The sequence below is a fragment of the Galeopterus variegatus genome, unplaced genomic scaffold (genome assembly GCF_000696425.1).
Source record: "Galeopterus variegatus unplaced genomic scaffold, G_variegatus-3.0.2 Scaffold2159, whole genome shotgun sequence".
In the NCBI taxonomy this organism is placed as follows: domain Eukaryota; kingdom Metazoa; phylum Chordata; class Mammalia; order Dermoptera; family Cynocephalidae; genus Galeopterus; species Galeopterus variegatus.
In genome coordinates, this window is record NW_007728270.1 from 224,092 (window position 1) to 249,029 (window position 24,938).

Consider the following 24,938-nt stretch of genomic DNA (forward strand, 5'->3'; position numbering starts at 1 on the left):
TCACAATGGAAGAAAACCCTGTGAATATAAGGAATGTGAGAAAGCCTTTCTTTCTTTCTTTCTTTTTTTTCCTGACCAGTAAGGGGATAGCAACCCTTGGCACATCCCTATATGGGATCTGAACCCACAGGCCTCGGCGCTTCCAGTGCTGTACTCTCCTGAGTGAGCCATGGGCCGAAAGCCTTTATTTCTTTTGTCAGCATTAAAAGACTCATGATACTGCACTCTGGAGATGGACCTTATAAATGTAAGATATGTGGTGAAGCCTTCAGTTATTCCACTTCCTTTTGAAAGCATGAAAAAATCCATACTGGCTAAAAATGCTAAATATAAGGAAGGCAGAAAAGCCTTCAGCTGGTCCGTATACTGAGAAAGACATGTATGAATGCATACTGGACTGAAACCATAGTAATTTTAAAAATATAAAAGGTTTTAAATTTGACAAATACTTTAAAAGTCATGTGAAAACTCACAATGCAGTGAAATTCTGTAAATGTCTGTAATATGGAAAGCCTAAAGAATATTAGTTCATTTATAATGCTCTAAAAAGTTTGCATCATGAAAGAAATGTTATAAAAGTGTTTATAACACTTTTTTAAAAAATCAGTTTTATCATTTTTTTCTCATCAATATTTATCATTGCTTTATTTTCTAAAGTGCATCTATGGACTATTGATTTCTACTTCTTTTGCAAAGAAATATTGAGGTGAGATAGTTCTGTAAGTAATCTTTAAGCAAAAGTACATGAGTTTAATAGTTCTATTTTTAGGTCAGTTAGTAAAATTTTTCTCTGTAATTTGAAAAAAAAAATCTTAACAGGGTTTTTGTTAGAAATTCACAAGCCGATTTCCTAATTTATATGACAAACTCATAAGTTTTCTCCTGTTCTCTGGGCTTACCCTGTTAAAGCTTTTTGTATGAATCCTTTGTGACTTTCCAGCTCTTGAAACCCTACTCATGTGCCTCAGCAGAACTCCCTGTCTCCTCAGCTTCTCTGAACATTCTCTTCATCTTCTTGATGTAAATAAAATATGGCTCACTTCTGAGGACATGCCTTTCCCAGAGGTTCTTTAAAGTGGGAGGCTGTTTTCTTTCTGTGTTTAGTGCACTGCTGGGCTTGAAGGTATGGTGGGTGTTCTTGATTGTCATTGCTGCTTTCAGGCCATTTACCTCCCTACACTCCTCCAACTTTTAATCTCATACTGTCAGAGCATACCACCTATTGAATAACTTTTGCAGTTAAAAGAGATCTGTGGGTCACTCCTCATCATTCCTTGAAGAGTTTAGGCCTAGTTCACTGTTAACTCTCCATTACTTCTCCTGTCTTAAATATTTGCTATTTCAGTATTTCCATAGATTATATTTCCTTGACTTTCTCTCCTCTAATGAGCTTGCCTTCCACCCATCTCACCCACACATTGCTACCTAGACCTTTTTATTAACTGTAGCTGCATTCCCTCTACAAGGTCAGCTTCAGGAGTCCCACTCTCTGACCACTTGTTTTATCTTCTCTGTAGAGCCTCTACTCCAGCAAGTCTTCAACCACCAGTCTTCCAACCATCTATTAATCCTGTTTTTTCCGAGATTAGATGAGATCAGACGAGATCAGGCGCGTTCAGGGTGGTATGGCCGTAGACTTAATCCTGTTTTTTCCGAGATTAGATGAGATCAGACGAGATCAGGCGCGTTCAGGGTGGTATGGCCGTAGACTTAATCCTGTTTTTTGACCCAGTCTGTGGGTTCCTGTTTACTACCCCTTTTGTTCTTCATTTCCCTTCTTAATGTTCATGTCCCCTCCTTAGCCCAGCGTGGGTCCGTGGATCAGTGCTATAAGCATTTCCTTGTGTATCATCAACTCCCTTGCCTCCTCTTTACCTTTGTAATGCTTGTCTGGTAAAATGCCAGCTCTGGTTAAGTCCAACTTGCTGTTTCCTTTGTGCTGGCACCTAAGTGGCTGAACAAGGCTGGGGGAAAATGTACAGCCATGCTGACTAGTCTCACTTTAAATTGATGATTGCTACATAACTATGCTGATTGGTCTTTATTAAAACATTTTTTATTAAGTTTTCTTATTATTAATATTATCTTTGGTTGACAGATAATAATTGTATACATTTATGGGGTACAATGTGATGTTTTAATGTATGTATACGATATGGAAAGATGAAATCAAGAAATCAAGGCCGGCCCGGTGGCGCACTGCGCTAGTGCGCCGCTTGGGAAGCGCGGCGGCGCTCCCGTCGAGGGTTCGGATTCCACATACAGACCGGTTCCCGCTCACTGGCTGAGCGAGGCGCGGGGGCAACACCGAGGGTTGCGATCCCGTTGCCGGTCCCGGTCCGGTACGGGGGCAACACTGAGGGTTGCGAACCGTTGCCGGACATGGAAGAAGACAAAAAAAAAAAAAAAAAAGAAAGAAATTAATATATCTAGTACCTCGCTTACCATTTTTCATAGTGAGACATTTGAAATTTAGTTGTTTTGAAATATACAACACACTGTTACTGGCAACAGTCATCCTGATGTGCAACAGATTTCAAAACCTGTTCCTCCTGTCTGTGTGAAACTGTGCCCTTTCATCCACAAGTCTCCATTCTCTCCCTCCCCTCCCCCCAGCCTCTGGAACCATCATTCTCTCTACCTCTGTGAGTTAAACTTTATTGGATCCCACATATAAGTGAGATCATGCTGTGTTTGTCTTTTTGTGCCTGGCTTATTTTACTTCACTTAATGGCTTCCAGGTCCATCCATGTGGTCTCAAATGGCTGGATTTCCCCCCTTTTTAAGGTGGAATAGTTTTCCATTGTGTATCTGTACCACCATTTCTTTATCCATTTACCCATTGATGGACACTTAGGTTGAGTCTATATCTTGGCTATTGAATGATGGTGCAGTGAACATGAGAGTGCAGGTATCCCTTTGACCTACTGGTTTCAGTTTCTTTGGATATATACCCAGAAGTAGGATTACTGTATCATATGGTAGTTCTGTTTTTAGTTTTTTGGGGAAACTTTCAGTTTCTTTGGATATATACCCAGAAGTAGGATTACTGTATCATATGGTAGTTCTGTTTTATTTTGGGGAAACCCCATGATATTGTTCTTCATAATGGCCATACGAATTTACATTCCACCAAGAATGTATGAGAGTTCCTTTTTCTCCACATCCTCTGGTCTTACTTCAAATTGATTATCACTGACCGCGGGTGGGCATTTAGTGCTGTCTGGCAATCCTATTATATTTATTTAGTCCATTTTCCTAGTCAGGTATTTCATGGTTTTGTTTTTTTTTGGCAGCTGGCTGGTACGGGGATCCGAACCCTTGACCTTGGTGTTATAACACCGCGTTCTAACCACCTGAGCTACGTGCTTCCTGCTTTTACTCTCTTTAAATCTCCATTGCTTGTCCCTTATCCTCACTCTCGGTTTTCTATTTTACTGAGAAAATAGGAGCAGCCATAAGATAATTTCCATGAACTCTTGTCACCCTCTCTACCCACCCACTTGTGTCTGTGTCTGTGATCTGTCTCGCCTTCTGCTACTGTGGGTGGATGAACTGTCTTGCTCCAAATGTTAGCTCCCTTCAGGTCAGCACTGAATGCTGCTCCCTTTTGCATGAGTTGTTCCAGCAATTTTTTTCCTTTCTTTTTTAAGTAATCAGTATTACACTTTCTATTGGGTTATTCTCATCAGTTTATAGATCTGCTACAATTTTTCCCATCCTAAGAAAAATCTCTCCTTCCATTTCCCCTAGCGATGTTCCTTTTCGGATCTCAGAACTCACTCCTCAGTCTTCTTTTCTCCCTGTACTTACTCCTGAGGTAATCTCATTAGTCCTATGGCTTTAATACCTTCCATCTGCTGGTGACTGTAACATTTTTCTCTAGCTGGACTTTTCTCCTGACTTCTAGACTTCACCTGCCTCCTCCACATTTTGCTTGTATTTCTAATAGGTATCTCAAATCTAACATCCCAAAGCAAACTCCTGACCCTCTTACCCCCCAGATATCCTCATAGTAATCTACTCCTTTTCTGTAAATGGCAAATACATCCTTCCATTTATTGCTCAGGCCAAAGTTTTGTAGGCATCCTTGACTCCCCTTTTTCAGATAGCCCTCATAACATCTTATCAAGTCCTGTTGGCTCCATCTTCAAAATATATCCTGAATCTGATTTCTGCTTGCCGTGTCTGCTGCCTCTGTTCCAAGAACAGCTTCCTCACTCTCCTGGTGTCTTCTCTTTCTCCCACTATGATCTGTTCTTTACAAAGCAGCCAAAGGGAACCTTTTAAAATGTAAATCAGATGATGTCACCCCTCTGCTCATAACCTCTCAGGCTTCACATCAGGATAAAAGCAGTGGCGTTCCAGTGGCCCCTGGCGCCAGTGCACTGTGGCTCCCTCTTGCCTCTGACTTGTGTTACACTTGCACTCTCTCACTGGGCTTCATCCAGGCCAGCCCCTTACCTTTTCTGTGACCTGCCACCTCTGCCTTTGCCTCCAGCCCACGCTCTCCTCCCGGGAAGGTGTGTTGTGGGCTCCCTCACCTTCTTCCGTGTTGTGCTCAAATGTCACCTTTTAACTAAGGATTTCAGTAAGGTTCTTAATAAGGTCTTATATATAGCATCTTTCTCTACCCAAGAGTGTAAAGACATTCTCCATATATTTTCTTTCAAAGTTTTATAGTTTTGTCTTTCATAGATTCCTAAATCCATCTGGAGTCACTTTTTGGGTATGTGTGTAAGTAGGGACCCACTTCAATTTTTTCCAGGTGGATAACAGTTGTTACAGCACCTCTTACAGAGTAGTGCATCCTTCCCTACAGATCTTTAGTGCCAGCACTGTCATTTGTGAAGTTTCCATATATGTGCAGTACTCTTCCTGGGCTCTGTTCTAGTGGTTTATTTTCTACCTCTGCCAATTTCACCTTTTCTTAGCTTCCTTCATTTAGGATAATGCATTTGTGATTCTCTTTGTTCTGATGAGAGGTGAATTTTGAATGAAGTGATAACAGTGGGAAAGGGGGAAGCATGTGATTTTTGGGGTTGGGGAGGGGACTGGTATGTTTGGAACCCTTTAAAGCAGGGGTTGCCAGACTGTGTCCAAATCTGGCCCACTACCTGTTTTTATGTTTCGTGAGTTGGAAATGGTTTTTACATTTTTAAATGGTTGGGGAAAAGATAAAATTTTGTGACATGTGAAAACTATATGAACTTTAAGTTTTGGTGTCTACAGATAGAGTTTTATTAGAACGCAGCCATGTCCATTTGTTTAGGTATCGCCTGTGGCTACTTTTGTGCTCTGAGAGTGGAGTTGAGAAGTTGTGGTAGAGACCTTCTGGCCGTCAAAGCTTGAAATATTGACTCTGGCCTTTTACAGAAAGTTTGCTACCCTGCAAAATGGATTGGTCTAGGCTGTCAGGGACAGCTTCATAGTCCTGAATGTGAAAAGAGGGGAAGAGGAGAGACTTGAGATCTGCAAAAATGAAATTTTGCCTTAGGCTGTTTGTGGCAGGAGATAAAAATGTTTTTATTTTCTGTTTTTGTTCAATCAAGTCCAGTTAAATCAGTAAGCAAGGTTTATGGTTTTAAATAACCAGCGATTATTATTTTAATCTCTGAACTTGTGTATATTTTAATAGTTTTTCTTAGTTGCAGTGGTTAAATCTACTCCAAACCACATATGCCAGTTTTAATTAAATCTAAGGCATTGTAATAAATCTTTTAACAAATATGAAAGTCTAAGTCGTAGCATTACAATAACTAGCATTTAGTTTCCTTTTCAGTAGGAGGCCCCACTTGATGAATTAACTGTAAAGTGCTTGTATGTGTAGTATATTAGACCTATCTAACCTGTTCCATATAATCACGGATAGTTTTCTTTAATTTTACTCAAACAGGACTTGCCAAAAATCAAACTGTACAGATCTGTTCAAACTTGAAGGAAATGAAATTCTACCTTTTGTATAATTCAAAGGATTTCTTTTTTGTTTTGTAATGTAACATTTCATTTATACATTGTCTTCAGGGTATGCATTCCTACCTAATAGGAGTGTCTAACGGTTGAATTTTAATTGTCCTTGTTAAGTGCTGTACTTTCTGCCTTCTGTGAGTGAAGTAGCTAAGCTTTTTAAAGTCTTTGTGAATATTTTTTGTTAGTTTGGTTAAAGCAGAAATGACAGCAATTATTATTATTAATAATGTTTGTAATATAGGAGTGATTGACTGGTCTTTTCTAGCTGTTTCATTGTCATTAATCATTACACATATTTAGCTGCATTGTCCTGTCAGTGAACATAGATTTTGCAGACAGTACATCAGGACTACTTAGGATCTGTAATGCCAGAATAGTTTTCTTTCAAGGCTGTAGAGAAGGTGAAGAAGTACAGGTGAGAGTTAAATGCTTTCATGGTATTTGCTGTTATTGAATAAAAGCTTCTTTGTCCTTATCTGATGGAATTTGTTAATACATTGTGTGAAAATATGGTGAATAGAATCTATAGCTATTACATGGCTCTAAAGGAAAGGTGTTTTTTTTTCCTCCCTCCACATTTTACAGAGAGAAATAGACATCTAAGACATGTTCTCTGCTTTCAAGAAATTTCAAATACAGTTAATTGGGTTATAACTCCCTTTCACCCCCCGCCCCCTTAAGCTTATCCATTTGTATCATTTAGTGGGGAAGGGGAAATGAGATGTTTGTTAAATAGCAGTCATAAAATACCTACATTATATCCACATCTTAAAATATGACAATTTTTAAAGTTTCGAGCCTAGGATATGTGGATGTCTTCATGAGAAGGGAAGATTGAGCTGATGTCTCAGTATTTCCCGCAGGTTTCACTGCTCACGGCAGGCCAGAGCCCAGCTCAGAGCAAAGGCTTGGGAAGTGCCTGGACCACATAACGAGAAGTGGTGCAGCTAGAGGCCATGCTGAGTGCCTGGACAGTCTCATCTCTGAAGCTTGAATTGAACAAATTCAGTCTGTAAGGGCCAATTCTGGGCCCTAGGGATAGAGAAAAGAATAAGATAGTCTCTATTTTTTAGGGACTTATAGTCTAGCTGGGGAGATAGATGGGATAAGTATATGTTCTCTCATGTGGATAAGTTATTGAGCAGAGTTCCAGGGGAGCATAGAGATGGGAGCCAGTTTACCTGGAGTAGTGGAGAAGTTTCACCAGCGCTGTGAATTTTCAAAAGTTTAAAAGGAGCCAGAAGATTCCCAGGCAGAGAATTGGGTGGGGATGGTATGGAAAGGGCGTACTCGTGGAGGAATATGTTTAAGCAGAGACAGAGGATTGGAGGTACTTAGTGTTTTCAGCAGTCCATGGGTGTGCCACCTGGGAAGAGCAAATGACATTGATGACAATCTCAAATTATTTTATCCTTATGCTGCAAACGCAAATTATTGTGTGCCAAATAGATGTTGCCATGACTACTCATCAGTAGCTATTAATAGTTATTTGAATTTCAGGACTGTTTTGCTTGGCTTTAACATTTTTCTTTTTGTTAAAAACATAATAAAGACATGGTGCATATATGAGAAATTAACGTGTAACATTGGGAATTATTCACAGTTTTCCTAAGAACAGTGCTTTTCTTCTCTCTTGTTTAGTGTATACTACCATAGTTTGATTTCTAAGCTTTTGCTGTGCTAGGTATCATTTTTGAGTAAAACAGATGTTAGGATTTCAAGGAATGACCTCAGGGAGAACAGATCACAGTGGGAAAGTGGTGCCCATGGGAGAGGCAGATTGCAAAGAACCGGCTGAGACAGATCATGTAGCTTCTGTATCACAGGAGTACGTGCACGCTTCATAGCCATCTTAGGACAAAGAGGCATTATTGAAGATTATTCAAGTTGTAGAGTTCTACTTTTATTTGACTGTAAGATTAAGTAATAAATGTCATCAAAACTTTATGCAGATGGGGCAGAAAGGTAATTTTATTTCTTTTTTTGTCATAGAAATTGGGATCACTCTTGGCGTGCTTCACAGTGTTTTCAGCTTTTGGGTATTTTCTTAGCCTTTTAGTGTCTGCAGTATACTGTGGTTAGTACTCCTTAACACTGTCTTGAGAGTGTTAGTGACTGTTCTTTTTATGGTAATATTGTCACAAAAAATGGCTTATGTACTTAATTGTTTCATACAAAAATTGAGGCAGGATCAGTGCTGTACCCTTGAACTTGCATGTTTTTGTTTGGTCACTCAATAACTGAGATACCGAGTCAAAGTTTCAAGATCTATTTGTGGAGAGAGCTGACTAAAGAAGATGCAAACACATTATTTTATGTGTGGTTTCCCAATTTCTAATTGATTAATTTGTATTCTGTCCCTTTACAAAAGCAAATTTGAGCTGCCTTAAAAGATCAATACAACTGAAAAAATAAAAGATAAGAGAGGAAGGTGGGGAGAAGGGAAAAACCACACAGGAAAAATAAGGATTCATATTGTTAAACACGGGCCATAAATTTGGCTTATTAAAGGCCCCGACAGAAAGGAAAACATGGTAAATAATGTGACTTCTGTTGTCTGTCCTTAAGATAAAAACACACTACTTGGTGTGCAAGAAGTCATGGTACTGAAGCTCTAGGAGGGAAGTGTCTCCTCTGGCCCTGGGAAGGGGGACCTGTATAAAGTGTCCTCTGCAGCTCCTGAGAAGCTTAGTAACCCGGGCAGCTCAGTGTTAGCAGCTCCCTGATGGTCTGGCTTAGTCCAAGGGTGAAGTTTAGGATACTGTGATTCCATTGTGAAAGCAAAAGGAGAAAATTCATGTAGTCAGAATCGCCTGTGAGAATCTCTTAAATTTTCCAATGTGGCAATTTTTCTTCGAACTTTAAAACAGATTGCAGTTTCTTGAGGGGATTTATGGAACAAGGAAGTTGGCTTGCATTTAGGTGCCACGTTGCAAAAAAAAATTCTTACATTCATAACTCTGGAATGATAGTGCAGGCGGTACTCCTGGCATGAGAGGCATGCAGAGACTGAGATGCCCAGGGGGAACAGCCACAGGCTCATCTTTCTCCCTGGGCACACATTCTTGGTGGAAGAGCTGGCACACTTTACATTCTCCCGTCTCTCTCTCACGCTCTCATCTATGTAGTTGAATGTATAGAAGTTCGGGGTGGTTGGTGTCTTTGTTCTCCAGGCACTCCTTTGTGAATATTGTTTTTCACAATTGAACTTAGGTACATATTGGGTTACAGGGGACAGGTTATATGCTCTATCTAGGACGTGAAATGAAGACACTCTGTTCTGATTAAGGGCGGATCTGTAAGCATGAACAGTCACCTGCACTAGTATTTGGGTTGTTGTAGGGATGGAAGTTCTGGGATCTGAGTGCTTCGGTTGTAATTGTGGCTCTGCTGTTTTACTGGCTGATATGGGCAACTTCCTTAACCTTCTCTCCAACCTTACCTGTAAAATGGAGAAGACTGTTGGGTTCATAAGGTTATTGCAAAGATTATTTGAGATAATACATGAAAATGGACTAGAACAGTGCCTGGCACAAAGTAAGTGCTCAGTATGTGTATCCTTTTTATTTTGTGTTGTAAATTAAGGAGCCAGAACAGACAAGCCCAACCCACTTCCCCACAAAAGTAGGTGAAAGAAGTTTTCTTAATAGGACATTTGGAAATTAGAATCTTTTTTTTCTGGTTTGTAACAATTTTATCTTCTTGCAGAGAAACAGCACCCAGGACTATCTTCCAGAGAGTCCTGGATATCTTGAAGAAATCTTCTCATGCTGTTGAGCTGGCCTGCAGAGATCCATCCCAGGTGGAACATCTGGCTTCCAATCTGCAGTTAATAACAGAATGCTTCAGGTGTCTCCGAAATGCTTGTATAGAGTGTTCTGTGAACCAAAATTCAATCAGGTAGTATTTCTTGTATTTACACATACACCTTTGAATATATTTCTTTGTGTCTGTGTGTGCTGGTTCTGTCATATTATTTTATGTTAGAAATTCTTTGGGCATTATAGGGTCACCCACTGTTACGAGAAGACTGTCCTTTACGTTTACAGGGGAGAAGTCCTCCATGGGTCTTCCCACTGTAGTCTCTAAGTATATAACAGTACAACATGGGAATATAGTGTGTTTAACATTAGGGGTTATTTAGATTGCTTATTTGTATTTATAACATGTTTTGAGGTATTTGGTTCTGTACATAGCACAGTGATTTGAACTGGATTTTGATTCTTTGTTCCTAGATTCTGTCTGTTTTAAGTTCAGGTGCAGTCTTGACTTTTTCTTAGTCGTAAATGTTTTAATTAAATTTAATAATTTAATTACCTCTGTGTTTACTTTAAACCAGAAGCATGTTTTATAAATTCCTAATATGACCTATCTTTCCTTAAGATTTCATAAAGTTCCAAGCTCTATTTCCACCTATTTTATGATGGGCAGTTTTTTTTCCCCCCCAAAGATGACCGGTAAGGGGATCTTAACCCTTGACTTGGTGTTGTCAGTACCACGCTCTCCCAAAGTGAGCTAACCACTCACTTTCTACGGATCCAAACCTGTGGCCTTGTTGTTATTAGCACCACACTTTCCCAAGTGAGTCACGGGCCAGTCCTATGATGAGCAGTTTTTTAAAAGCAGTTAAAAAATAAGCGAGAGAGTTGCCCAGTTCTGTTCTTATTCTTTTACATGTTACTCTCTCCTCTCAGAACTGAGCATCTTTCCTCTTTGATTTTATGGAGTCTGCTTTTCATTAAAAATTTTTGCTTGAAATGTAGTCAGAAGCCACAAACAGGATGCTTACCTTTCTTTCCTGGACTTGCATGTAGACAGAGCCTCCAGGCCTCTATGTCACTGCTCTGATGGGTGCAGTTGGGCTGGTCCAGAAGCCACTTGAGGGGCTCCCTTTGCTGTCTAGACAGTCTTATACCTGAGGCTTGATATGATTAATGAGATTTTTAAGATCAAAGGAGAGGGGAAAAAAGCTAAAGTTGTTTAACTTCAGTACCAAACCAAACCTGCCATCCATTTGCGGATAAATGAATAGAAACAATAATAATCTTATAATAGTTAACATTTTAAAACATAACCGGTTATGTGTGCTAGAAGCATCTGGCCATAAGGCTAGCTTCCTTTGCCCTTGTCCAGACAGGGAGGTGCTCTAGCGTGCTGGGGGAGTGTAAGGAGAGCAGCAGAGCAACTTTCAGCTGTGGGCTGGCAAGCGTGTCTTGTGCTTCCCCAGCCTCGGTAGGGAAGGGAGTGAGCATCTGGTGACTCGCCCTCAGCACCAGGCTTTGTCCTGAGTGCGTTACTGGCAGTGTCTTGTTTAATCCTTAGAATAAATGGAAGAAATAGTGTGCTGCTGTTTTTCCATTTTTACAAAAGAAGAAACTTTGATTTGAAGAGGTTATATAACTTGTGCAAGAGTCACTCACTGAATAAGTGTGAGAGCCTGGGAATGTTCTGTCTGACTCCAGACATCTGACTTTAAAGCTTAAGCTCAAAAGCAGTCTTCCATGACCGTCCTGATACCTACGCACTGGCCCTGTGGTGTATGACTGCTCCATTCCTTATGTAGCTTTGTAACCCTGGATAAGTGACTTAGCCTTTCTGAGTCTCGGTTTTCTCCTCTGTAAAGTCGGTTAAGCAGTAGGATGGTTGAGAGTTGTAAATGAGATTGCTATGTAAAATGCCTAACAATGCCTGTGCACCTGGTGTGCTCAGTACATATTGTTTCTGCCTCTGCCTCAGGAATGATAGTACAAATTTATGATAATATTACTTTTTAAAAAAGCAATTAATTTTTCTTTTCTTTTTTGAGTAATATATGCAAATTATAAAATATTTAAACATTATAAAAATAAATACTATGGCAAATAAAATGTCAGTGGTCTTCTGGCAGGGCCGTCAGAGAGAAGGCTGTGCCATGTGTGGTAATGAGATCTTTTTATTGCATGCAAGTCATGGTTGGGCTGAACTGAAATGAATGTTTAAGGTGTTAGTTTTTCTGCCTCTTATCTTCTAGGGTTGTATTATTATTCACTGTTGATTTTTAAAGGAAAATTCCAACCATTCAGGGCATCAGCTCCCGGAAGGTAATTTTCTGGTCAGAAATAGAACAAAGTAAGGACTTTGTGGCCAACTTTAAATAAAGCCAATATTTCTGAGGCAGTCAAGATTCAAATGGCAACCTATATATATTTTTCTGATATTTTAAGTTATTAAAAGTTAATCAAAAGGTATGATGCCATTAAGGTCTAGAGCTTTTTACATCTTTTGTCTGGATATTGTACTTTGTGTGGACTGGGATTGTATTTTGCCAAGGATGTATGGAATGGGGTGTAACAGCATAGCAAACAATTGCAGTTGTATGAAATTTCAGGAAGTACTCAAAGAACACTGTTCAAAGCAGTTAGCTCTGCATGTAAATATAACTGCTATTTGCTGGGGTTGCTGTGCTTTTTCTGTAAAGAGCCAGATAATAAAATAATTTAGGCTTTGTGATCTCTGTAAAACTTCTCAGTTCTCTCATCATAGTGTGAAAGCAGCCATAGACAGTATGTGAGTGAATGACCATGGCTGTATCCCGATAAAATTCTGTTTATGAATACTGAAATTTGAATTTCTTAGAATTTTCACATCATGAAATCATATTCTTCTTTTGATTTTCTCACCTTGCTCCCATTTAAAAAAGTAAAAACCATTAGTAGCTCACTGGCTCTACAGAAACAGGCAGTGGTCCATTTGCCTGGTAACCGTAACCATTTTTGTAGAAGCAAGAGCAGCAAGAGAGGTGGGACAGTCTCTGCTTTTCCGGGAGGCAGGTGCTGAGCCCCTTTCCCCACCAGGCTTACGCATGGTGAATAGACAAGGAGCAGTGGCTCTCTGGCCAAGGTGGCCTTGGGGAGGGCAGAGAGCACCCAGCCACATGTGCACCAGCCCTGACCCTCTGGAATTACCTTCCATTAAAACTGGGGCCTAACACAACATTCTGGAATTTGACCCATTCAGATCAGAGTTCTTCTTTAGGAGTGAATGTCTTAGCCTAGTTCTGATTCATGTTGAGGACAGGTGAAGAAGGTAGAGAGCTGTATTAGTTTTCTGTTCCTGCTGTAACACGTTACCACAAACTTAGTGGCTTAAAACAATAGGAATTTTTTATCTTACAGTTCTGGAGGTCAGAAGTCCAAAATCGGTCTTAGTAGCCTAAAGTTAAAGTATCTGCAGGCTGGTTCCTCTGGATGCCTAGCAGAGAATCCATTTCCTTGTCTTTTCTGGCTTCTTGAGGCTGCCTGCATTCCTTGGTTCATGGCCCCTTCCTCCATCTTCAGGGCAACAGCATAGTGTCTAACAGTTTTTCTTTCTGACTCTGACCCTCTTACATCCCTCTCATGAGGGCCCTTATGCTTACATTAGGCCCATCTGGATAACCCAGGATAATCTCCTCATCTCAAAATCATTAATCACATTTAAAGTCTGTTGTTTTTTTGACACCAACTAATTCTCTGAATTTCTGACACCAACTGGGTATCCAGCTCTTCAAATGCCATTGTTTAGGGATTTTTATGGAGGTTTCATTACATAGACATGATTGATTAGCTCATTAACCATTGGTAATTGAATTCAATCTTGGTCCCTCCTCTGAGGGTGGGGGTGGGTCTGAAAGTTTGAACCCTCTAATCACATGACATGATTGATTAGCTCATTAACCATTGGTAATTGAATTCAATCTTGGTCCCTCCTCTGAGGGCGGGGGTGGGTCTGAAAGTTTGAACCCTCTAATCACATGATTGGCTGCTCTGGCAAACATCTGCCATTCTGAAGCTACATAGGAGTCCACCCTCAGTTAGCTCATTAGCATAAAATCAGATATAGCCAAAGGAGACTTGTTATGAATAATACAAGATGCTCCTTTCACTTCAGAAATTCTGAGGATTTTAGGAGCCTCTGTGCCAGGAACCCAGGACAAAGACCAGATTATTATTTCTTACTATACCACATCTCTTTTGCCATATAAAGAACATTTTCACATGTTCCAGGGTTTAGGATATGCACATCTTTGGAGGACTGTTCTTTTGCCTACCACAGTCTGCTCTCTTGCCCCTAAACCTTCACGTCTGTCCCACATGCAAAATTCATTCATTCCATCCCAGGGTCCCCAAAATTCTCAACCCATTGTAGCATGAACTCAAGTTCAAAATGTTATCTAAGTTTCATCAGCTAAAAAGTTTGAGATCTCATTATGTAAATCATCTAAATTACCTATGGGTGAGACTCTGGGTGTGATGCATCCTGGGACAAAATTTTCTCCCTCTGTGTACCTGTGAAACTAGAAAACTAGTTTTCTGCTCCCAGAATATAAGATGCATAGGATAATAGTTTTAGATGTTCCCCTTCAAAAGAGGAGAAAATAAATGGTAAAAAGGAGTTGCTGGTCCCAAGCAATTTCAAAATCTAATTGGGAAAACTCAATTAGGTTTTGAGGCCTGGGAATAATCCCTCTGTGGCTGTGCCCTCTGGACCTGTAGCTATACCCTCAGAGTCATCTTTCCTGTTTCTTGAAGTGTGGTGTATGTTTGCAGCTAAGTACTTTTATTAGCTGGTTTCCTTCCTATAGAATTTTGGGAGTCTGACAGCCCTCTTTTATCCTTTCTGTCTGCATTTCAGTCCAAGCTTGTAGTACTTCTTCTGGTATAATATTCTCAAAAACCTAGTGTATCTCACATGTATGTCAGTGGGTTGATGTGGCTGCGTAGCTTCTGGAGGCTCTAAAGTAGAATCAGTTTCCTTGTCTTTTCCAGCTTCTTGAGGCCACCTGCATTCCTTAGTTCATGACCTCCTTCCTCCTGACCCTCTTGTCTTCCTCTTTTAAGGATCCTTGTGATTACGTTGAGTCCACCCACATAAGCTGGGATAATTTTCCCATCTCAAAATCCTTAATTTAGTCTTGTCTTAAAGTCCCCTTTGCCACGTAAGGAAACATATTCACGGATTTTGGGGATTAGGATGTGGACATCTTCGGAGGGCCATTATTCTGCCTGCCACAGGAACTACTAACCAATAGTCTCAGCATCATGCATGGAATCATTGTTCGAAATGCAATTTTAAGAAAAAGTCTGTGTCTAATTTTGTCTTTTTTAAAAACCTGATACAGGAACTTGGATACGATTGGTGTTGCTGTTGATTTGATTCTTCTGTTTCGTGAACTACGAGTGGAACAGGAATCCCTCTTGACAGGTAATATGCAGTATAATTTACGGATTATTTATATCTTTGAAAAGGCTTTAAAACCAATACTTTGGGTATTATGTCATTCACTGAAGCAAATGTTCAGTATTTCATGTTACAGGAAAACTTTAGTAGTGAAATATTAAAGAATTATAAAAGAAAGTTGCAGCAACTTCCTTTCCTCCTTCTTATGGGCTGAATCGTGTTCTCCCCAGATTCATACGTTAAAGTTTGTCCAAGTCTGTTTGGGCTGCTATACCAAAATAACTTAGACTAATTTGTAGGTTAATTTATAAGTAATAGAAATTTTTGCTTATAGTTCTGGAGGCTGGAAAGTCCAAGATCAGATTCTGAGTCTGATGAAAGCTGCTCTCTGCCTCAGAGATGGTGCCTTCTTGCTGCATCTTCCCATGGCGGAAGGTCAAAATGGAAAAACAAGCTCCCTCATGCCTCTTTTATGAGGGCAGTAATCCCATTCATGAGGACTCTGCCCTCATGACTTAGTCACTTCCCAAAGGCCCTACCTCTTACTGTCAACACACTGGGGATTATATTTCAGCATATGAATTTTGGAGGGACACAGATGTTCAGTTATACGAAGTTATACGATTGTCTGTCCTTAAGATAAAAACACACTACTTGGTGTGCAAGAAGTCATGGTACTGAAGCTCTAGGAGGGAAGTGTCTCCTCTGGCCCTGGGAAGGGGGACCTGTATAAAGTGTCCTCTGCAGCTCCTGAGAAGCTTAGTAACCCGGGCAGCTCAGTGTTAGCAGCTCCCTGATGGTCTGGCTTAGTCCAAGGGTGAAGTTTAGGATACTGTGATTCCATTGTGAAAGCAAAAGGAGAAAATTCATGTAGTCAGAATCGCCTGTGAGAATCTCTTAAATTTTCCAATGTGGCAATTTTTCTTCGAACTTTAAAACAGATTGCAGTTTCTTGAGGGGATTTATGGAACAAGGAAGTTGGCTTGCATTTAGGTGGCTCAGCCAGTGAGCGGCCGGTCTGTATGTGGGATCCGAACCCTCGGCGGGAGCACCACCACGCTTCCCAAGCGGCGCACTGTAGCAGTGTGCCACCGGGCCGGCCCTGGAAATAGGATCTTTAAAGAGGTAATTAAGGCAAAATGAGGACATATGACTGGTGTCTTATTTTTGTTGTTGTTGTTTTTTGTGTTTTTTTGAGACCGGCCGCACCACGCTCAGCCAGTGAGCGCTGTGAGTGCACCGGTCATCCCTATCTAGGATCTGAACCTGCGGTGGGAGATCCGCTCCTGCGCTCCCAGCGCCGCACTCTCCCGAGTGCGCCACGGGTTCGGCCCTGACTGGTGTCTTATAAGAAAGAACAATTAAGACGCAAACACATACAAAGTAAAGACCACGTGAAGACATGGGGAGAAGATGGCCTTCTGTTAGCCAAGGAAAAAGGTCTAAGAAGAAATCAGCCCTGCCATATCTTGATCTTGGACCTCTAGCCCTCAGAACTGTGGGAAAATAAATATCCGTGGTTTAAGTCACCCATTCTGTGGTACTTTGTTATGGCAGCCTGGGCAGACTAATACACTGTCTTTCAGTATTTATAAATGTGACAGGCCATATTCTAGGTTTGGGGTGTGATTTGAACAGTGACCAAAACAGACAAAAATCTCTGCCCTCAGAGCTCACATTCCAGTGAGGGAGCCAGTTACTAAATCTTTTAAGTCAAATATCTGGTGAGACAGAAAGGAAAATTAGTCCTGATTGTTAACGGCTATTGATAGGGGATTAAGAGAAACACCAAGCTTCTTAATTTGAAGAGCTGGAAAATGTTCCAGACTTATTTGAACATTTTTGGTTGTTGTACTATTAGGATCAAAACTTCTTTGGGACCGGGGTTATTATCTTAACATAATACTTTAAAAAAACCATCAAATTTTAATATATGATCTCTTTGTCCAAGGAATTGAAATACTTTGTGGTTAAACCTTAATCATTTGATAAGAAAACCTTAATGTAAATATCTAGACTTATAAGTTACATATTCTAGATAATAAGTTAAAAAATTTTTTTGTAAAGAATGTTTTTTGTAAACAATGTTTTTACTTCATAAAATAATTCAGTAAATACTTTAGAGAAATCTGCAGCTGTATTTAAAGTTGAGGGTACTTCAAAAAGTTCATGGAAAAATAGAATTAAAAGATAATACCAATCTTTCCATGAACTTTTTGAAGACCCCTTGTATGATTTGACTTAAAATTGATTTTTGTACAGTTCTTTGTGCCTATACTTATTATATCATGAGGCATAATTAACATTAATATGTGTATATTCTTGGTATATAGATGGGAACCAGAGGAGATAGTCTGTTTTTATAGGCACAGCAACTGAAGCACAGAGGTGAAATAGGTTAAATTAGTGTGTTACAGGCACTGTCTGGTTTGATTTAATTCTTTTTCTGTTATTCTTTAGTGTTTTTAGATTTGACTCATCAAAATTCTTGGCATTTTAATTCGATCTAGAAATCTTCCTTTGGGAAATGATTATTACTGTTTTTGATTAATTGTGTCATCTAAGGATTACATACAATGTGCTGTAAGATTTTTTGAGCAGTAGTTTCTTAAACATTCTCAAGAAATTGATAGGGTATAGGATTTAGTTGTAAAGTGTTTTTAACATGTTATATATTTAAAGGTATTTTTGTAGCTCCATTTAATAATTAAAGTGAAAGCCTCAGTACTTGAAATTGGGGAATTAAAAATCAGCAATAAAAATACATATTTCACTGTGTTGCATGCAAAGGCAGCTAGCTATTTTTGAAGTCTGTGTGTGGTATGGTAATTCAGTAAGAAAGTTCAGAATGTACTACGTTTTATAATTGCTGAAAAACACTGATGTGGTAGATAGTGTGTCACTGGCAGAGCTGGCCTGTTGTGGTGGGCAGAAGGAAGTTTTGCTTTAATGATGTATTCCTAAATAAAGAAGGCTGGAGGAAGTGCCGGACAAATGCTGTGATTAAATATCTATCAGAGCGGGCCAGCCCCTCCACTTGTGTACTGGATCCTGTCCCTGCTCACCTACTCAAAAGCTTTCTCCTGAAATTATCCCCTTGCTCTCGGGTGTCATCCATTTTCCCCTCTTTACTCATCATTTTTATCAGTATGTAATGTCCTCTCCTATTTTCCATCTCAAAAATATCTTCCCTTGATTCCATGTCCCCTTCAGTCCATCATCCCTTTTTTCTGCTGTATCCCAAATCTGCTATGAAAGATTTATCCCCTGTCAACAGGTATTTAATGTTTGCAATCTATCGTGAAAGATTATTTCCTCTTTTCTTCATGAGATTACTACAAGGTGGGAGTATGGGGGGGAGGGTGCAGAGCAACTGCTTCATGAGAACAGTGTTTCCTTTTCATTTTCACTGAAGCCAGTAGATGACCTAAGAAAAAATTTCAAGGAGCAGATATCTGAAACAGGCTTTATGAACCAGTTTGTCGCTGAGGAGTAGATTGGTTGTTTGGTTGGTGGCTTGGCTATTCATTGATATCCACCAGTCACGGAGGCAATCCTTTAGACCTGTTTTGTGTTAGGTGTATTAAGAGTTGTTCACGGTTTAGATAGCTGCAGTTGTATCAATTTAATTAATTTATTTTTTATTGATGTGAGAGTCATATAACATAAAATGAATGTACTGAATGCCACTCAACTGGTCACTTTAAAATGGTTCATTTTATGTGACTCTCACATCAATAAAAAATAAATTAATTAAATTGATACAACTGCAGCTATCTAAACCGTGAACAACTCTTAATACACCTAACACAAAACAGGTCTAAAGGATTGCCTCCGTGACTGGTGGATATCAATGAATAGCCAAGCCACCAACCAAACAACCAATCTACTCCTCAGCGACAAACTGGTTCATAAAGTTATTTTTTATTGATGGGACACAAACCAGGTCTAAAGGATTGCCTCCGTGACTGGTGGATATCAATGAATAGCCAAGCCACCAACCAAACAACCAATCTACTCCTCAGCGACAAACTGGTTCATAAAGCCTGTTTCAGATATCTGCTCCTTGAAATTTTTTCTTAGGTCATCTACTGGCTTCAGTGAAAATGAAAAGGAAACACTGTTCTCATGAAGCAGTTGCTCTGCACCCTCCCCCCCATACTCCCACCTTGTAGGCACCACCATTCTGCGTTCTGTCTCTGGATTTACCTATTCTGGACAGTTCATATAAATGAAATCATAGAATTATGTGTCCTTTTGAGTCTGGCTGCTGTCACTGAGCATAATGTTTTCAAGGTTCATCTACTTTGTAGCATGTATCAGTCTTCACTCCTTTTTATGCTTGAATAATTTTCCATTTTATGGATATATCATATTTTGTCTGTCCATCAGTTGATGGACATTTGAGTTATTTTCAACTTTTGGCTATCACGAATATTGCTGCTGTGATCATGCACGTACATGTGTTCGAGAACCTTTTTTCAACTCTTTTGGGTATACCCCAGGAGTGGAATTGTTGGGCCATATTGTAACTCTATGTTTAATATTTTGAGGAACCACCAAGCTGTTTTCCATGGCAGCTGAACCATTTTACTTTTTCACCAGTAGTGTATGAGTGTTCCAATTTCCCCACATCCTTGCTGACACTGGTTTTATTTTTTGGTTTACAGTCATCTTGGTGGGTGTGAAGTGGTGGTTATCTCATTTTGGTTTTGATTTGCATTTCCCGAATGACCAATGTTGTTGAACATCTTTTCATGTGCTTATTGGCCATTTGTAAATCTTCTTTGGAAAATGGCTATACTAGTCCTTTGCCCAGTTTTTAATTGGGCTGTTTGTCTTTTTTTGTTGAGTTGTAAGTTATTTATATATTTTGGATAGTAGGGTTTATGTTGAATCTGTAGTTCAGTTTGGGAAAATTTCCATCTTAATGATATTGAGTCTTTTAGTCTATGAATGTGGAACATCTCTCCATTAATTAAGTCTTCTTTAACTTTTCAGTTGTATCGGTTTTAAGTAGATGACTTGTGTTTAGGGGCAGAGTTGGAAGGACATTTTGAGGCAAGAAAGAACATGGAAGTTAAGTGATATTTCTCACCACGTTCTTGTAAAAGGCAGCTAGGGAAAGTACTGAATTTCATTTGGAATTCAACAATGAAATTTGGATTCAACAATGAAAGTTCAAAATTTGTATGGTGTGTTAGTTCAAGCCTAATATAAATAATGTTTTAGAAAGTATTCTAGTTCCTAATAAAGTGCCTATACTGTCTTTTGTCTCTTTCTCTGTGAGAACCTTATTCTGGGTAGATTTTTAGCAGAGTATCTGTGCCAGTTTTTTGTTACCACTCTTGAGGTAAGAACTGTAATTACATTGTCAAAATAATATTTAGAGTATTATTTTCGGGGAATAAGTGCAGTGGTGTGACGAATATGCTCATCAAGTTTTATGTAAACACAAGCATGAGCTATTTTAATTGCGTTATTGGTGTTGTTTTTGGCCTTTATTCTTCGCTAATCTGTAAAAATAATGTTGGGATTTTTGAGGGGATTTGTAACATTTGCAGTATTTACATAAAGATCAGTTGATGAGCTGTTCGGTAGACGTAAACTGTCATTTGTACTTGTCTGGAGTTTTCTTTTCTTGTGTCTAGGACATCTTTAAACTTTTTTCTTTCCAGAATTATGTTCTGATTCAGAGTGCTAATTTTTGGTTGCCTGTTGAATTGTTGGGTCAAACCAACAGAATGTTGGTTTTCAGACCAGCTTATACCGTTGGCTTTTTTGTGTGTATGTTAATTTTAGGTGGATTTGCATGGTAAACTAAAATACTCAGTAGAAATATTAACGTCATTTAACACTGACTTACCTGAAAAAAAAGGTTTAGATTTTTCTATTACTATAAACATTTAATATACATTTATTACAGGCTAATTTTTAAAAACTGAGAAAAGGAGAAAGGAGAAAAATCATCACTTTAGGTACAGGCTGCATAGACAAATGCTTGATTTTTGTGTTGTTGTCTTTTGGTATTTGTGTGTATGAGTATGAGTGTGTACTTGCGCTAATTTTTAAAAACTGAGAAAAGGAGAAAGGAGAAAAATCATCACTTTAGGTACAGGCTGTATAGACAAATGCTTGATTTTTGTGTTGTTGTCTTTTGGTATTTGTGTGTATGAGTATGAGTGTGTACTTGAAGTTTTGTGTCCAGCTCTGTATTTTCGATTATAATGTTAATTTAGTTTTTAGTTTCTTGGATCATCGTGTTCTTTTGCATACATTTAGAATTTCAAGGTTTTGATTTCGGGGCACAGTTTTGCAACTCTTCTTTGAACATTGCTGTGAAGAGGTGAATGGCGTAGGCACCTCACACTCCTGTCCCCTGGAATCCTAACAACTTCTCTGCCTGACCTGCGCTTGACCAAGGATTAAGCAACAAGGATAAGGCGACAGGGTTTGAAGGGAAGGCTCAGGTCCTGGGAAGCTCCAAGGACACAGAACAAGAGTTCTGGGCTGGACCAGCAGGTTTGCCCCCATCTTCTTGGAAAGCAGAGACCTGGAAAGCTTAAGGGACTTCAGTAGGCGCTTGCGCCTGAAAACGTCTTCCTGCTTCTGCCGTCAGAATTCCTTTAATGGGCAAAATCTTGCATTTCTGCTTGGACTCTCCTGGCTTTTTACCTTCCTTGAGCATCATTGATTCCTGTCTTGGGAAGAGCCAAGTCTCTTGTTCTTGCCCATCCTGTTCTACCAATTAGAGGCTTCATGACCTCTGGCAAGTTCCCTAATCTTTCTGAGCTTTGGTTTGCTCATTGTAACAGGGGGATAATATTCATACAACCTCATGGCTTGTTATGGGAATTAGAGGAGCTACTGCAGCAAGAACCCAGTGTCTAGCATGTAGTAAAAATCCGGCGAGTGTCAGCCTCTGCTCGTTGCTGGCTTCTCGTTGCTGGCTTCTCGATGCTGTGTGCACACTGGTGTGCAGGTCCTCGCAGCATTTTGCTTTCTCCGCTCAGGACCTCCTCCCGTGCTGCCTGCCCTCCCGTGGAGCACTTTAAAAAGAGTTTGCAAACAGTGGGGTGTGACACTTCCCCCGGCAGCGTGGTGCCAGTTGTGCTTGAAGATGGCACTGGGGGCTGATGCTGTCAGGCACTGTCCTTGCAGTAATGGGCTGGGTCCTAGGAAGGGGCCGGGCAGAAGGGCACTCAGTACATTAAGTATTACACTAATCAGTATGCTGCAGTGAGATGTCTGGTGTCGACGTCAGGCAGCTGCTTTGTCTGGGCCCCCTACTGGCTGTTTGACCTTTGGCAATTTACTGAATCACTCTGTGCCTCCATTTCCCCCTTGTGAAAGGGAAATTGTATTTGCCTTATTGTGAAAGTTAAATGAGAGTCCCTGTGGGGCGCAGTATTGTTCTAGTTACCAGGCTGTCGTCTTTCAATCCCAGGCTTACCCTTCTGTGCTCTCTTTTGATTTTTTTCCTTTTTGTCTTTTTTACTGACCGGTAATGGGATCGCAACCCTCAGTGTTGCGCCCGCACCACGCTCAGCCACTGAGCGGGACCCGGTCTCCACATGGGATCCGAACCCTCGGCGGGAGTGCCGCCGCGCTCCCAAGCGGTGCATTCTCCAGTGCGCCACCGGGCCGGCCGGAACAGGGAAGGTTTAATATAAAGAATTACTAACTGTAACAAAGGCTTGGAAGAATGGAAGATTGACTAATAAGACATAAGGAGAATGCTAAAGCATACAGGAATTGCAGATACTGCTAGCAGCCACTACCTGGAGGCTCCCTTCCCCCTCCTTGGAGAGGTCATGGTCAAAGCTTGCTGGGTGTTGGAGAAGTCTCTGAGAGGTGGTGCTGGTGGAATTTGCTGGAAATCCATCCTGTGTAATACAGGGGGAACTTGCTGTGAAGCCTCCAGAGGAAGTTCCTGGGCCCCGGAGCAGCTGTTCCTTGTAGAGTGCTGCAGAAGCCTGGCCAGGGAAGTTCACCAAACCAGGGAGATAAAAGCCTCAGTACCCCTGGTGCCCTCCAGGCACTGATGACACTCCACTGATGACAAAGTAAATGGCTCTGAAGGGCCCAGCATTATTTTTACAGAGCAGGCAGTAAGGATTTATTTGGAGCTCAGAGGCAATAACTGATAACTGGTACCCACTCAAAAATATTTTAAATACAGCCTGTGTAACAGCTCATGGAATCCCTTGGATATTCAGGGCTTTAGAGAACCTTTAGTTTCTGTTGCACCAAATACTTTGTTATTTTCTGATTTTAAGTTTTACCAATTTGCTGGGTGTGTAATAGAACCTCGTTGTGGTTTTCCCATGGGGTAGAGCACCTTTTCATATATTTTTTTGCCTTTTGGATTTTATTTTATGAATTTTTTTTTCTTTTTTACTGACCCGTAACGGGATCGCAACCCTCGGTGTCGCGCCCATACCGGGGACCGGCAACGGGATCGCAACCCTCGGTGCTGCGCCCGCACTGCGCTCAGCCAGTGAGCAGGAACCGGTCTCCACATGGGATCCGAACCCTCGGCGGGAGCGCCGCTGCGCTCCCAAGCGGCACACTCTCCAGTGTGCCACCGGGCTGGCCCTATGAATTTTTTTTAAAGTTTTTTTTTTCCTCCCATTTTTCTATTGGGTTGTCTTTCTTTTTTAATGATTTATAACAGCTCTTATAATATATTCTGTGTATGAATCTTATGGCAATTATGTGTTCTGTATATCTTTTCCTGTTCTATAGCTAGTTTTTTTGTGTGTATGTTTTTACTCCTATCTTTTGAGGAAAAAAAGTTCTTAATTTTATTATAGTCTAGTTGATTAATATTTTTCTTTATGGGCACTACTTTCTGTATCTTGTTTAAAAAATCTTTCTCCAGTAGTTTCTAAAGTCTTTCTGTTTTTGCTTTTTGCATTCAGGAAAATTCTTGGAATTGAATTTTTTGTGTTGTCTCAGGAAGGAGTCCAATTTCAGTTTTTTCATACTTATACCCAGCTGTCGCAGTGCTGTTTTTTGAAAAGACCATCTTTTGCTCAATGGTCTGCTGTCAAACCTGTCATTAATCACATGTCAGTATAGGTTTGGGTCTGTTTCTTGTTCTGTTCTCTTGGTCTGTTTACCTGCCCTAGTACTCCACTGTCTAACTATAATCACTTACTGTCTTATGAAGACAAATCCTATTACCTTGTTATTTTTTAACAATGTCTTAGCTATTATTGGCCCTTTGTATCTTCACAGAAATTTTAGAATTGTCTCATCAAATTACACAGAAACATATACATGTTCTCTGGTATGTGAAATTACACACACGTGCACACACACAGATTGCATTTAGTCTATAGATAAAAATTGAGTCCTCTACTCTGTGAGTATGGTATAATTCTTCATTTATTTAGTTCTACTTTAATGTCTCTCAATCGAGTTTCATAGTTTCTTCCTTGATGGTAATATACATTGTTTTTAGTTATATTTTTGATGCTTTTATAAGTGGTCTCTTCTCTTGATTTTTTTTTGCTTGTTCCCTGTATATGGAAATATTATTTTACATTGACTTTCTGTCTAGCAACCTTTATAAACTTTACCTTACACATTAAAAAGATATATTTTCTGTGTACATTATCATCTCACCTGCAGGGAAGAATGACAATTTGATTTCTTCCTTCCCTGTCCTCAGATCTTTATTTGTCTTGCTGGCTGGGATTTCGTACCGTGTTGACTAGAAACAGTGATAGCAGGACCTTCGACTCATTCCCCTCCTTCTCAGG

The 24,938-nt window shown here is 40.0% G+C and overlaps 1 protein-coding gene across 1 annotated transcript in view; it reads left to right on the plus strand.

The window, feature by feature from the left end:
- ATXN10 (ataxin 10) overlaps nt 1-24,938 on the plus strand; it is a gene marked incomplete at its 3' end in the record, with an annotated part of 82,911 nt that overhangs the window by 14,758 nt on the left and 43,215 nt on the right. The window contains exons 2-3 of the mRNA XM_008580786.1: nt 9,679-9,870; nt 15,110-15,192. Of these exons, the coding sequence (XP_008579008.1) occupies nt 9,679-9,870; nt 15,110-15,192 (275 nt within the window). The remainder of the gene's footprint in view (nt 1-9,678; nt 9,871-15,109; nt 15,193-24,938) is intronic.